The sequence below is a fragment of the Colletotrichum tamarilloi genome (genome assembly GCF_030869305.1).
Source record: "Colletotrichum tamarilloi strain Tom-12 chromosome Unknown Scaffold_9.1, whole genome shotgun sequence".
Taxonomy (NCBI): domain Eukaryota; kingdom Fungi; phylum Ascomycota; class Sordariomycetes; order Glomerellales; family Glomerellaceae; genus Colletotrichum; species Colletotrichum tamarilloi.
In genome coordinates this window covers 150,020-164,560 of record NW_026849392.1, presented here as the reverse complement: position 1 = coordinate 164,560, position 14,541 = coordinate 150,020, and the positions used below count along the sequence as shown (strand labels likewise).

The 14,541-nt window shown below is 52.5% G+C and overlaps 4 protein-coding genes across 4 annotated transcripts; 2 read left to right on the top strand and 2 right to left on the bottom strand.

Annotated features, from left to right (window-relative positions):
• Nucleotides 1-121: 121 nt before the first annotated feature.
• On the top strand, nt 122-2,293 carry CTAM01_03802 (uncharacterized protein; the record flags this gene model as incomplete). The annotated part of the gene is made up of 1 exon (XM_060519833.1): nt 122-2,293. One exon carries the CDS (start codon nt 122-124, stop codon nt 2,291-2,293), a length of 2,172 nt encoding a protein of 723 aa, XP_060385254.1.
• Nucleotides 2,294-5,629: 3,336 nt separating this feature from the next.
• Nucleotides 5,630-7,335, bottom strand: CTAM01_03801 (cytochrome P450; the record flags this gene model as incomplete). The annotated part of the gene is made up of 4 exons (XM_060519832.1): nt 5,630-6,054; nt 6,118-6,711; nt 6,773-7,058; nt 7,108-7,335. 4 exons carry the CDS (start codon nt 7,333-7,335, stop codon nt 5,630-5,632), a joined length of 1,533 nt encoding a protein of 510 aa, XP_060385253.1.
• Nucleotides 7,336-10,269: 2,934 nt separating this feature from the next.
• On the bottom strand, nt 10,270-10,566 carry CTAM01_03800 (uncharacterized protein; the record flags this gene model as incomplete). The annotated part of the gene is made up of 2 exons (XM_060519831.1): nt 10,270-10,418; nt 10,488-10,566. The coding sequence occupies 2 exons, from the start codon at nt 10,564-10,566 to the stop codon at nt 10,270-10,272; spliced, it is 228 nt and encodes a 75-aa protein (XP_060385252.1).
• Nucleotides 10,567-11,349: 783 nt separating this feature from the next.
• Nucleotides 11,350-11,550, top strand: CTAM01_03799 (uncharacterized protein; the record flags this gene model as incomplete). The annotated part of the gene is made up of 1 exon (XM_060519830.1): nt 11,350-11,550. One exon carries the CDS (start codon nt 11,350-11,352, stop codon nt 11,548-11,550), a length of 201 nt encoding a protein of 66 aa, XP_060385251.1.
• Nucleotides 11,551-14,541: the final 2,991 nt, after the last annotated feature.

Below are 14,541 nucleotides of genomic sequence, written 5' to 3'. Positions count from 1 at the left end.
CATCCTTCGTTCGAATTTCATTCCAGCGACCGTCGACGACGAACTCTCCCTTTGTCGCATAATCAAACCCTACCAAGCGATGGAACTATTCCACGACCAGTACGCACCATAGCCTCTCTTCATGGCTACGACCGAAAGCCCCAGACGACGGACCTCCGCCACGAGTTTGTCAGGGGATGCCGAATGCCACGAGCATGCCATTCCATCCGAAGCAACGACTATTGATGCTATCTATTCCGAAAGCGTTCAGCTCATGCCATCACCACTCTCACGATCATATCCACCACCACCTCCTCCTCCTCCGACGTTGACACGACCAAATTCTCTTGGCCCCTTGATGGCAGCCCCATCTACATGGCAAAAGCCCGATGCGTCACAACACCATGATTCTCAATCCTCAGGCCCGAATACACCGCGTCCTCTATCCCATCGGGCCAGTCACGGACACAAACGACCTCACCCTCCGCCTCCGCCTCCGCAGTCCCGAGGACCGCGGCCACCCGTTCCCATCATGCTCCTTCACCCACCACCACCTCCGCCGCCGCCGCCGCCGCCGTCAAACCTCGATGCTGCCTTCAGGGGTCGAGGGCTGACAAAGGTTTCGATGCAACGCAGCCTTTCGCCGTCCATGTCTCTATCATCAGGCTCATGGCATCACGAATACACTAGCTCAGACGACGACACAAGCTCAGTAGAGGCAGATTACTTTGAACAAAAAAATCGCGTGGTCTTTCCACCGCTTATGCCCACTGTGCAAGATCGTCAGGTATTTGAGCGAGAGAGGAAACATATCACAGACTCTATTACGGACAAAGTCTCTCGGCTTGAGAACTCACGGAGCTCCGTACCCAGCCTCGTCGATTCTGATGCATCTTCGGTGGCGTCAATGGCATCCCTGGACGACGGTGTACAGGAGCTATGGGTACAGATGAAGCATCGCCGTCAGCGGGTGAACTTTCTAAAGCAGGACATGGCTGGCCGGCGTAAGGTTCTTCGGGACCTGCGTCGCAGAAAGGATGAAGCCGACAACAACTTCATGAACATGTTGCGCCCAATTCTTGTCAAGGGTCGGCGTGGTCTATCTGCAACATCTGACCAAACGTTGGAGACACGATTTGCCGAGATGCAGGCACTTCGAACGGAATACCACACCTTCGAAGTTGACTACGAGGAACTTGAGGTCTCGCTAGACGAAGAAGAGGAAGGCCTCAATAATACCGAGACACGCTTCTTCAGCCTTTTGGCCGCTGGTAGCAAGAGACAACCCCGGCCAAGGATGCGAGAAGAGGATTCCGAGGATGACGAATCTGAAGAACAACCTGATATACCATATGAACTCACCGGTATTTCCCGCCACGGGCCTTCCGACGATGCCCATCCGCTTTGGCAAGACCTTGTATCTGCCATCGGGGACTTGAACAACGCCAAAGAAGAGTACGACGATCTCCTGCTGTATCACAGGCAATACACGTACAGCATGGATGTTAAGAAATCGACCGGGATGAAGCCTAGCGCGGAAGAAGTCGAATTCATGGACGAATACCCGGAAGAGGAGCGCGAGAAGCGGGAGGACATGGATCGCCTGACAGAAGAGGTTTCCAGGCTGAAGCGGACTTGCGAAGAAAATGGTGCGATGAAGAAGCACCCGTCCTTTGAAATCGCACACGCTCTCGACCCAACTATTGGCGAAGACATGGCGCTCGACAACACTCCCCCAAGATCTGGATCCCTGGCCCATAGCCGGTTTTCCGAACTCTTATCTCGTCCAGACCATGTACTGCGGCCGGAGCCGGTGACTGCCATTGAGGAGGTGAGGCGCGCTGCGAAGATCCACGCGGCGGACCCGGCTACACTGCCGCAGCTTCGAGCGGCTCAGAAGGAGCTGGGCATTTCTAGGCTGATTAGCGAATTCAAGGAAGAGGACAAGTCGGATTTTATCACGCGGTGGCTTCTGCAACAGCTGCGTACTTCGCCAGTTGCTGTTGAACTTCTTTATTCAACGTTCATACACACTCTTCGGCTCAGGATTGGCAACGTACACAAGTGGCAGCAAGACGTTTTGTACCACTGGTGGAGAGACGGTGCTGTCAAATCGCCGAAGGAATTTTTTGGCCCGCTTACAGGGAGTGGGATGGTGTCTCCGGGGCGCGAGGCTTCGCCGGAACACACGTCTCTTCCTCCGGAGCGCGAGGTGCGCATTTCTGCACCATCGAGAGCGGCGACGGAAGACTGGTCGAGTGGCAATCGTCGCATATACCCCGAGGAAGCGAGCCGGTCGACTGAAGTTTATTGATCTTGCCTAGCGAGCGCGTTTGTTTGCTTTCTTTAGTTGGGATGCTGCTGTTTTGGGTTCCAGATCCCACATGTTATTGCCTTGGAAACAGACCTGGCATAAAGGATGATAGACTGTATTTTGGATTGGAGCGATGGATCTGCTTTGTCTGGGCGGCATACTGATACCCTTTGAAGACCCAGTTTTGATGAAATGTAAAGATAACCGAGCGGGCATCTTTCGAGCTGATTGAGATTCAAGGGGTTACCAATACCGGATTATTTTGTTTTGGGGGCATGCTGTTCTATTTCTAGTTGAATACACGTACGGGGGTGGTTTTTGCCTATCTGCTAATGGTGCATCCCATTGCCCGTGACAAACCTGACACCAACGAGCAATTCAGTTTTGTTTGGTTCGTATCGTCCAGGCCAGGCCCGTTCAGCCGATGTCTGACGACGGTCTAAGGTACCTAGTGCACCACCTCATGTTCGAGGCTAGCGCGCGGGAGCGAAAAAAAAAAAACAGACGAACCCCACACTAATCATCTCGGGACGAGCCATGTCGACGAAGAACGGTCCCGTCGCTCGCTGAAATTTGGCGTGAATGTGACAGGTGATGTACCTGGTACATGGGCACTATCGCGCGACGGGTGATGCACTGCGTTCTACAACGGGTCTGATGCGGAGAGCGGAGCAGCAAGCGTGAAGAGGAGAACCTACCTAGGAGAGGGGGAGGGGGTTGGATGGGTGGGCGGGCAGGCACCGCGCATGTGATTTACGCCGATGATGCGAGCTAGGTAGCTATCGTGCCATTTCCTATCCCACCCCGCTTATGGAGTACCTTCTGATGGGCTTGTCTGGGTAGAGGTGAGGGGGAATAATACGTGATGGTTCTTCGTTTATCGAGCGTATCGCTACGGACACGGAGAACGCGGTCCCCCAAGGCTGGAGGAAAGGTTGTGGCTGTCTGTCATACGCGGCAACCATTTTCGAACTTTCTATGGTATGCATGCGTGCATGCATATCGCGAAGGTCGTCGATGACGCAGGTTCGGGACGCGGATGGGACGTCAGCTTCAGGTTTTGCGGGATTGGAATTTTGGAGGTGATGGCGCGGTGGGTTCAAGTCAGCATTTTGGAATTTGAGTAGGTAGGTTGGTGAGGTAGGTAATAGGTAGCAGAAGAGCTACTAGGGAAATGCGGCAGAGCGACGAACGAATCAAGCTTGACTTGTAGGGCTGAAAATGACGGTTGGAATTTGTTTCCAAACATGGATTTTTGGAAATTCCAATTCCTCTTTGTTTCCTACGAGGTACCATACCTATCATACGTTAACCTACCGTATTGCCCCGAGCTGACCTTGTCTTAGGTAACCAGGACTTTTCAAACAAAGAAAAAAAAAGAAAGAAAAGAAAAAAATGAAGTACATTATGGGTTTTGATTTCATCTATCCGTGAGTAGTGGTACGAAGGGCAGCAGGATCTTCGTCTGATGCTGCCTTCATGATCTATTTTTCTTGAGGGGAGTCATCGGATGCGTCACTGACAGGAGCTGGTCCGACGGAGGAGACAGAAGCACGGAATACACAGGGAGACACATGATTGGAAGTTGTAAGTATGTATCTTCCTAGGTGTCTACATTGCCCGGCGGGCAGGACAGGAGGATCGCAGCCTGCTCCCACGGGGTGACGAATGCTGCCCACAACCTTACCTTACCTTACCTTACTAAGCCAAGGCAAGGCAGGCTGCCGCGCCCGTATGCAAGTCACCTCCCGCAGTCAGCGTCGGTTAAACGAACCTGCATTGCCCATCCTATCCTACGGACAATACCCGAATACTGTATAAACGCAGACACATCGTGGCATGCCCTGCAGGCCTTTCTCGAGTAAGCGCTACGACGGCCACAGACAGCCCTACGAAGAGCTGTGATGGACTACCCGGTACTCTGTTGATTTGCGGGGCATGGTTGGTGAAGTAGAGCCTGTTCTATCCTGTCCTGCCTTGTCTTGTTTTTGGCACTGGTCCTCTTGATCGAACCTGGCGTCGGTTCGGCTTCTATGTATGAGTGCAATCCGTATGGTAAGGGGTAGCCAGGTCGGCAATTGTCGAGAGCAGGGAAGCCTGGGGGAGAAAAGTCCCTGCAGGTAACGAGGGGCGGGAGTGGCTTGACCCTGCTCGGTGTGTGCCGCTATGCCCTGCTTCAGATACTGGAGCCAAGTAGGTAGGGCAAGGTGAGGTATCCGTATCTGTAGAAAAATGACTGAGTAATGATAGATGAATTAGAAACAAGAAACGGTTTTACCCTTTGCTGGGTGAGATTCGAGTTCGATAAGGTAGGTAAAATCCGAGTTCGAGATTCCCCATGTCGAGAGCGTTGACAGATAACCTTAAAAACGACGCGGCCTCAAGGCTAACTAAGTAAGGTACGTACGTAGTCTTAGTTTAGAGACCGGTAGCCGGACCAGGTGCCCGCTACACACAGACACAAACATATAATATAACCACGACCAACAACCATGATGCACTGAAGACGGCAAAAAATGGAAGCAAAATGAATGTACAACAGCAGAACATTTTGAGCACGGAAAAATCGGTACAGATTGCAAAATGAATGCCTCGTGGCGGAATCGAACCGCCGATCTTCTCATGTCACTAGGTACTAGTGAGACGCTATACCACTTAGCCAACAAGGCTTGTCTCGTTGATGACTGGTTCGGCTGGGTTTGCGCTTCAGTAGGAAACTCGCTTGGATCGACTCTTCTCTCTAGCAGGCTCCCGCATCTTCAAGCTGCTTAACGATGCCTAAATCCTCGCGGGACTGCATATGTTGAAATTCTTTTACTTCTGTTTTTGTTTTCATTGTTGCGTAGTGATCTGTCCATGTATGCGATCACTCCGGACCCTCGCCTCCGAATGCTAGCTAATACCACAACGACAAGAAGGTTTACACCTCAGCCATCGTCCGCTATTGCCATCGCTGTGCTCGCTTCTAAATGTTGTCCATGTCCACCCGCCTTGTTTTCTTTCCGCCCAGAGCAATGATCGTTGATGATAGTTATGTGTCTTTTTTTGTAGCTAATATACATATGTTTGGTTTGGTATCTCCTCCACGGGGCGGCAAAGCAAGCCTCCAATTAAAAGCCTATCCAAGACTCCTCTGGAGCTCCAGGCCCCGACGCCGGTAAGGTTTTGATAAATGTGTATGTATGCGTTATAACCCGCGTCTGCTTCCACGGGGGTAATCTGTTCGTTGTTGGTTTTGCGGGTGGCTGTGTTCGACCACCGGCTTCATGATAAATATGGTTTTAATGCTTTTTTAGATGTAAAATGCAACTCGGCACCCATACATGACGTCGGGCCTCACGCCGCAGCCGTTCGCCTCCGGAACAGGACCTCGGCATTCGGGTCAGGCGACTTGCTCATCACCATTACCATCGGCTTCGGCCTCGTCTCTCCGTCCTTGAGCTTCATGTCGTAGTTGAGCAAAAAGTACGCAAGCACCATCTTGATCTCGTTCCCGGCAAAGAAGCGGCCCGGGCAGGCGTGCTTCCCGGCGCCGAAGTTCATGTTGGTATCGCTAATGCTGGTGAACTGCCACCTGTTTGCGTCCTCGTCGGACTTCTGTCGTAATTTGAAGAAGCGCAGCGCGTCAAAGGTATCTGGGTTCTCAAAGTACCTCTCGTCGTGCGAGATGCCGGCCTGCGGAGCCAGGAGCTTTGTGCCGGGCGGCAGGTGGGTGCCGTCGGACAGGTCAATGGGCTTGACGACCTTTCGGATGAAGGAGGCTGTTACGTGTTAGTGGTGTTACCCTGAGGGTGAAAGCTTGGTGGGCCTGCTGAGGAACATACTAATATTACCGGCGAGCCGCTGGGTCTCCTTCATGAAGCTGTCGAGCTTCTTCAGCTTCGCCATGCTCTCCTTCCTCGCCCAGCCATCTTCCATTTCAAGAACTTGATGAGCTTCTTCGCGCAGCATGTCCTGCACCTCTGGGTGTGCTGCTAGGTCGTAGATGCAATCCGTCACCAGGTTGTTCGTGGTGTGGATCGACGCAGCTGCGAGGATGAGCTGGAGGTGCGCCTGGGACCTGACGTCTCTCTTCTCATCCTCTGGGAGGGCTTCGACAAGCCACTGAATCAAGTCGTCGGGAGACTTTTCAAAGCTAGGCATCTCCAGGTCCCTTAATCTTTCATCGATGATGGGCTTCAGCATGGCGGTAGCCTTGTCAACGTCTTTGCGAATCTGCCGCAACTCCGAAACTCCATACTGCGCAATCGGTCGGGCCCACTCCGGGAAGAGCTGCATCTTCACGACAGCGACGAAGACGTGGATGGCAAAGTTGATGCTGATATCCATCCACTGCTCTTGTCGGTTGACATCGGGGCCTACGAATGCCCGACCACTAATCCGTGCAATGGCTCGTAGCGCGAAGGGTTGGAACTTTACTGGTGTCCATTCTGGGACGTGTCAGTTGGGCGAGGCAGAAAATCTGACTGACGGACTTACCCTTGCAATTCGGAAACTCAGTGGCGACAACGTACTCGAGCTCACTCTTGAGCTGGGGCACAAGCCTGGCCAAGTTCTGTGACAGCTTGCACCGCACAAGTGTAGACAGTAGGTCGGCGTGGTTGCCGAGGGTGAAGTTGGTATATCTGCTCAACATGGCCTCGTCGACGGCCTCTGTGGCGCTCAACACCTCTTCTGGCAAGCTTCTCAACTCGCCAATGAGTCTTGCAGGTACAAGAACCTGCAGACCTTCTGTCGCTTTAATCTGATATACAGTGTCGCGGAACTGAATTGGTGTCAGCAATTGAACGATATGGACTTCTTCCGCATCATACCTTGCCATAGCTGTCGCGAATCAACGTCTCGGCGTCAAACATCCACTTCGTCTTGGCGGCCTTGTAGAAGGGCATGTCGGGAAATTTTGGCCTTCGCGACTGGAAGAGCCAGGCTACCACTAGCATCGCGCTGATGGCAACGTAATAACTGATGTGCTGGCCACCGGGCACCACCCGGGGCAGGTTGAGTTCCATTGGCATGGACGACATGGTCGCTGTCTGGTTCATGAGGTGTGTTATATCAGCGCTCGTGGGCGTCGTATGTGGCTCGAAAAGAAAGTAGATGGAGGACTGTTCCTCAAAACAAGTCTAAAGGGTATCGATCCAGCGCCAACGACAGGACAACGCGAAGCCCCGAAATCAAATCGAGTCGGTATTATGAACAAGTAAGAGTCGTCTGTGTGAAGAGACTTCCTGAGGTGGAGAGGGAAGTGTGACGACTTGGGTATGTCTTCAAGACATTGGCCATTAGATGAATAGATTGCCAGCCGGACCTGGTGCGATGTCGATGATCCAATGATGGCTCGAGTATTCGGAATTAACAAGAACAAGTGACGAGCGCTCCTAGTGATGAATGTTGACCCAAAGCCGAGTTGCTGTGACCGCGTCCCGTCTGCTTCCCTGTCGTTCAACCGTCGTCCAGCGTGTAGTTGCTTTGTCGACTCTCGAATGTTTCTCCTACAAAGCCCCAAAAGTCCAGAGAGGAAACAGAGCAGGAAACAGGGCACGAAAACGGGTTGGAGGAAGTAGTGAGTGTAAATAAGAGCGAAAAGAAGGAAAAGAAAACAAATGGAAAGAAAAAGAGAGGAGTGAAATCGGAAAACGATGCTAGCCACGCATCGTAGCGGCGCGCGCGCGCAGGCACAGGCGCAGGTGCACACACCAGAAACACAGACGAGATGCAACACAGGCAAAGCAGGGCTTCCTGCTTGCCTCCCGGCACCAGGGCAAGACACAACACAAGGTGACAAGCCAACCCCGACCTCGAGTCTGGCTGGAGACCCAGTCAAGGCCAGAAAGGGAGATTTCAAAGTCGAGGACGGGTAAGCTTGACCTGGCGCCTGGGCCGGGCACGAGTGAAATTCGGAGGGTTTGGGAGTTTGGACCGACTGGGACGTGATCGACTTCTGCTTCCTTGGGCGTCGAGGACTCGAGGGCGGTTTCGCGGACTTGCCAGGCGCATCTGAAACATGGATGGTCAACAGGAGTCGTTCGGGAGCTGCCACCTCCGGATTTTAGCTTGCTGCCACACCCGTGCCTCAAAGAAGAGCCCCAAACATTTGCCGCTGATGGGCTGGAGCCTGTATTGGAGCCTGCCCGAGTGACGGATGTTTGGATTTCCATAGTCGTCTGTCGTGCTGGCGTCCCTGCGTTGGATAGATCACTTGATCTAGTACCCGGGATGGGCAATCCGGGAATCTAGCGGTGACACTGGTTCAAGAACTTGATGAACTTGATGTGGAAGAGAGGATGCGACCGGCACATGCCAAAGCGTTGGTTATACCTAAGTACCTTACCTTGATCCGTGTTCACTATGTACCTTAAGTGACGACCTACTACTGTACAATCAGGCAAGTACAATCAATCAATGGAAGCTTGAATCTCGATTGCTCCGCGCCTGCCCTGAAGACTGAAAAATAGAGTGAGACAAGCGTCTTAGGTAATCCTTCCCCTTTAGCAGGGGACACCTCCTACTCTACTTTATTCACCATTTCTAAGAGTATCACCAAGTATCTTGCATATAATCCTGCACGGACGGAATACTTGCAGAAACACCCATCAAGTACTTGCCTACTCTGGCACGGATGCAGGGGTTCCTCTCGGCTCGCTTACTGGCCGAGACGCGCCAGAAATTGTTAGTGTTGCGCAACTCCTCCACATTCATCCCATCTCCGACCAACTTCTGACTTCAACCCACCCAGACACGACGACCACAGCAGCCAAACGACCAGAGTCAGGCCCTGTCGCCCTCTCCTTCTCGAAGCGCCGTATCTTTAGCTTTGCAGTAAGCTTCTTCGCTGCTGCGTCGTCCCCTTTCCCTCACTCTTGGATCTCCCTGATCCCGCGCCCCCCCTCACCCCAATGCAACGTGTCTGGCAAATCCGAGATTCGATATCGCAATCAACCTATAGATCTCCTACGAGCCAAGCCTAAACTCTAAAGCCGCCCGCGTCAAGAGCCAGACAGGCCCTCCTTCACCAACTTTGCTCTTACTGAAGATACTATATGCCTTATAGGACGTTTACGAACCCATTTGAGCCGCCTTCGACACCACCAAACAACCGTTGTGACGGCACCCAGGCATCCCACCACCAACACAACAGCCTTGTCTCGGATCCTGCCGCTGGGTGTCTCTTGAGGACGCCATGGTCATGGGCGTCGCCATCTCCGTCTGGGGCATTCGTCATTTTTCGACACACACCCCATTTCCATTCCCTGCAATGCATCAAACCTGCTCGCTGTTTTCTCCGTGCAACTGATATCATCACGGCCTCTTTCTGCATCCGACAACCAGACCAAAGTCAATGCTCATTGTCAGCACACACAATGTTTGCGCCGCCATGAAGAAACGCATGGCCTGCCAAGAATGATGTCCAAGAATAGGCACAGGGTTCATCCTCAGCTAGGGCAAGATTTACCGACAGCCCGCAATGCTTAGCTGTTTGCCTGCCTGTCATCGTCTCCGGCCGGTTCCATCCATGCATGCCCAGTAGCGGCCGTTCACTGCCGCCGGGAAGGCAGTGCACAAAGATCGCCTGCAAATCTGCTACCGGACTTGGGGAGCAGGCGAGGCCTGCTGGTGGCCGCGCGTGCGATGTGTGGCCCCTCTAACTCTGGGACTAGCAGGACGAAGGAATCGAGAGGGGGATCTGCATGGGAAAGCTACCACACCAACGACGTGCCTTCCCGCAACTCTGAGCGCGTCTGACACGCAGCCACGTATAACAGGCAAGGAAGAAGACGATAAACTTACAACTAACTCGCCCTTGAGCCACGGTCAGCCCTGGGAGAACACGATTTTCTCTCAGCCTATACCCAGTCGGCGTGGCTCTCGTCTTCCTGCCCATGGGATTTCCTGCCCCGCCTCGGGTACGTCGATGCGCTGGCTCCATGTTTGGTATTCGAGACGGCATGGTAGCTAGCTCTACAGAAACCCGTCCTCTATCCACCACCCATGACAGAAGTTTCCTTGGATTCGCCTGAACGGCGTTTCTCTGCCAAGACGGCAGCCGGCCAGCACACCTCGAAAGTCGGGTATAATGCGAAGCATTTGGAAAATGCGGAGATGGAGCCGACGGCACCGAGGAGGACTGCGTGTGCTCAGCATCGTGTTTTTCCATTGCTCACGATGGTGGCGACTAGAAACACATCTCGCAAACCTGAGAACAATGCGGTCCGGGCACTATCGATCCGCTTAACAGCCTCGTCAGATGGTCCAAAGCCGCCGCTGATGGGCATTGTTGTCCAGTTCCGGCGTTACCACGCGCGAAATTCGGCTGATGTTTGTTACGCGCTCCAATCTTCGCACTGACCGGACCGGTTGGGGACGCCCATTTTGTCTGGCATACGCGGCAAGCGATGAGCCTTTCCACAAGTGGAAATCCAACCGAACGACTGAACTTCCACCCATCTGAACCCGATCCCAATTGTCGAGCGACTCGACCGGACGAGCCTGCGCTGGCTATGACCTAGGAGCATTTGATTCTTTATGACGCACCTTGTATCGAATACTAGGCCACGAGATCGAACGACGGTAACTAGTGGATAGACGAACAGAGGGCGGGCATTTACGATCACGATCTGGTCTTAATGTAGAGCGCTTTTCGGGCCCAGAAGCAATCATTCCTTCAGCCAGTCCTATGAATAGCCAGACTTCGGTGTCAACTCCCGAAGACAATGTACACACCATCTCACTGACCACCAACCATCATCTACCTCGTTCGTATGACGTTGCTCACTGGCCGGCTAGCTATACGCTATTTGGCCCTTCTCACAGAGCCGTAAAGAGCCTAATGCTTTTTGACTCTTCTTACCACATACGCGGAACCGAAATAGGCAAAAGGACAGACAGCATCGCCTTCGTGTTCAGCGAAATTCACCATCACAGCAAACGCCCCAGTTACGCGCGACAGCAAAAAGCGAAGATGCGGCCAGTGTGGATTGAACACACGACCTTCAGATTGATTGATTGAAGTTTTCCGGATCAGATCCGCTTCAGTCTGACGCTCTCCCAACTGAGCTATGTCCGCCACGATCTTCGGACTGAGCTGTGGTATTGAGCTATATATTGCAAGTGTGGACTGGGGCTGGCTGTCTCCACCCCACAACTTGTCTCTTCACTGGACCCCTCCAACAGTACTAACAATCCACAATGGCAGTCTCTTCATGTCTCGGATCAAGCTCACACAATTGTGTCACACGAGTAGAACACACTTCATCTAGCACCAGGACTCTGGCTGGCTGGCTGGCTTCTGGGGCCTAGCCATCATAACGAGTCAGCACATCGCATACAACGCATGAATTCGTCAACTTGCCCTAAAGCTTCATGTTTTCTTGCAATATCACAACGGACCTACTCCGCGCAATGGCGCCCATGGATACGCAGGTCATTGATCATGGGTCCCAACTACCTTGTCGTCTGGAATTTCGGTAGACCAGCCCGCCCGGAGACCCTGGACCCACTCACTCGCATCCGTCCTGCCGGGTTCCGCCTAGCTTCCTGGAGATTCCTGTCGACAACCCTGCCCTAATGTTGCGCTTGCTCGCCGATCTTATCATCAATCACTTGGTCTGGTGGTGTAGTTGGTTATCACGTCAGTCTAACATCTCGAGAGTCCTGTAGAGCTTCGGCTGTTCACTGAAGGTCTCCGGTTCAAGTCCGGGCTAGATCATACCATGGGCGATTGGTTTAGTGGTATAATGACCGCTTAGCATGCGGTAGGTCCTGGGTTCGATTCCCAGATCGTCCATATTTTTGACGCGATTTCCATCGCAGGAGGTTGAACTTTTGCTTAACTTGTCTTTGGTGTTGTTTGTCTCAAGATTCACATTCTGACGAAGGTATTTCGGGTACCTGCCGAGTCTGTGTGGAGCTGACTCAAGTCCGGGAGACTGACTAGCAACAGGTCGCTTGGGGAAACATTACCCGATAAACTGGTTAAACTTGAGACCAGTTTCTGAGTTTGTGACTGGACCCCGAGCTCTGTCTCATACCAGATACTGAAGTTAGATGTGTCGTCAATGCTTGACAGCAAACTTATCTTGGGGTTTCCGGGGGTTGAGGCGAACGAGTAGGACTTATGGGATGTTCCAAGAATAAGAATCCTCTCAGTGATTGCTTGCGACAAGATCCTACCATGCTCACGATTTCAGCTAGTGGAGCGTCGCATCTCTGATCCGCGCGCGCCTGACTTGGATGCTCAGGAACCAATGCACCAAGTGGTCAGGATGGTTGGCCGAAGCACCAGGGCGGACGGCCAAACGGGCAGCGGGAATGCTGGAAGACGCGAAAGAGCAACCATCTTCAGCAAGCTGTATTCTACACTTTCTGAACCCCAAACCGGGGTCTATCAAGCCCTTTAATGGCCTGTGTGAGATGATTAGAACATGGGAGACGCGCGTTCGACCGGTTTTGTAGATCCTTTTACGTTTTATTTTTTTTTTTTGGCTTTTACTTCCTCGGAGAATTATTTTACGTTCGTCGGGGTTCACACCCAACTTTGGACGTCGATTGGCATGCGGGCAGATAGTTTTGCCCGCATTGGTCGGATGGCGGACATCACTTGATGTTTGTGCTGGGAATAGAAATGGCGGTACCTGGTTTGCGGGTTTCGACCCCGTGGCACGCTTTTCTGCCTGACATTTCCACTGAAGCTTTTGAAACCTGTTCGCAAGCCTTGGGGTCGAGACTCGACAGAGTTCGGCGCAATGAGAGAAGACAGGCTATCAAACACATTCTGACTTTCTTCGAGACGTATTAATGGAGGATGAAATTGTCTGCTTAGTATGGAAAGTGAAGCTTTGCGCCGGCGTGTAAGAGAGTCCCAGCTTGGTGGCAAGACTAGCTACGTCGCATAGTGGCTAGTTGATAATGAGCTTGGTGGTATTGATCAACAGAGCAGCCTTTCGGTCGAAATTTGTCTGCTACGAGATTCCACCAGACCAGCAGAGGTCAAGAAATTAAACCAGATCAATCTCTGGAAGATGTGTATCTAAACTCACACATTGCCCATAGAAACGCTGGCACCGCCCACCCATATGAAGGTGATGATCTCAGCTAGGCAACACAGAAAATCTAGAACGAACAGTCGTCTGCTCCCTCTTCAGACAGTACCAAATTCACCAGTCTGAAGGCATCTATGTCTCTGTCTTGGCAAGCGGGATCTCTTTCGAAGTTACATGTACAATCATCCCATCCGTGACACCCAAACTTTTACTCTCCTTCGGTACCTTAACTTTGGCTCCTAGTCGGAGTCAGGATAGACTTTGCAACCTGCATCCTCTGACTCGTTTTTTTGCCTCTGTACCTGCCACTGCTACTTCCCCATTTCCCCTTTCCACTGGGTGTGATCAAGGGAGTCGTGGTCGGTCATGGGTCGAGCCGCATCCGTGGACTTGTGAGCCCTCGGACTCTGACCTCAGTTGGATGATTATCTATAGTACGTACACCGTTTCGCCTCTACTGACTGGCTGCGCATACTTAACCTCAACTTGGAAGGTATGTGTTGGTATACACACCGGTAGAGCAAGGCTTTTCGGCTGGCACGAAGCTCAATGATCGCATGTTGAACTGCGTAGTGGTATGTGGAACCTGGAGGATAAAGTTGGTGGGAAGAGCCCACGATTCCTCCGTTGGGTGTAAGTCTGTGATGTATGGGGCAGTGAAATGTTTCTCCCTCGGCCCGCACTATACTGCCAGACGTAGACGGGCCGTATGTGACGAGAGGAGAAGACTTCGTTTGCATGGGCCCGGACCGCCCCCTAAGTCGACCTTTCTGCCTAGTACTCTAACAGTCTCTTATCAGTCTCACTTTCGGTGGCTAAGAAAGAGGATCTGTACTATGGATTCGGTTACAGTTGTCCCGAGGGTGTGGATCTTGGCGTTCACGCGTTGTGCCGGAAGATCAGGTGGGTGCGGGTCGCTGCTGCCATGGTTTCTTTTGTCCCCCCCCCCCCCCCCTTCTTGATAGTGTTGATGGGGTTTGGCTCATTTGGGATACCTGCAGTCTCAGCTGGAGGTGATGAGACTTGCAGCTAAGGTGGTTTCTGACAATTCATATCGGCTTTTGGCTTGGTGTTTTGCTTCACTTCAGGGTATACGGTACCCTTTGTCCAATTGGCATGAAGGACGCGCCGCGATTGCGGAATTGCTGTCCGAAGTGAGGCGGGCACTGGTAGGGTCGATTGGTAAGGGTTTGAGAGTTGTGTGGACCA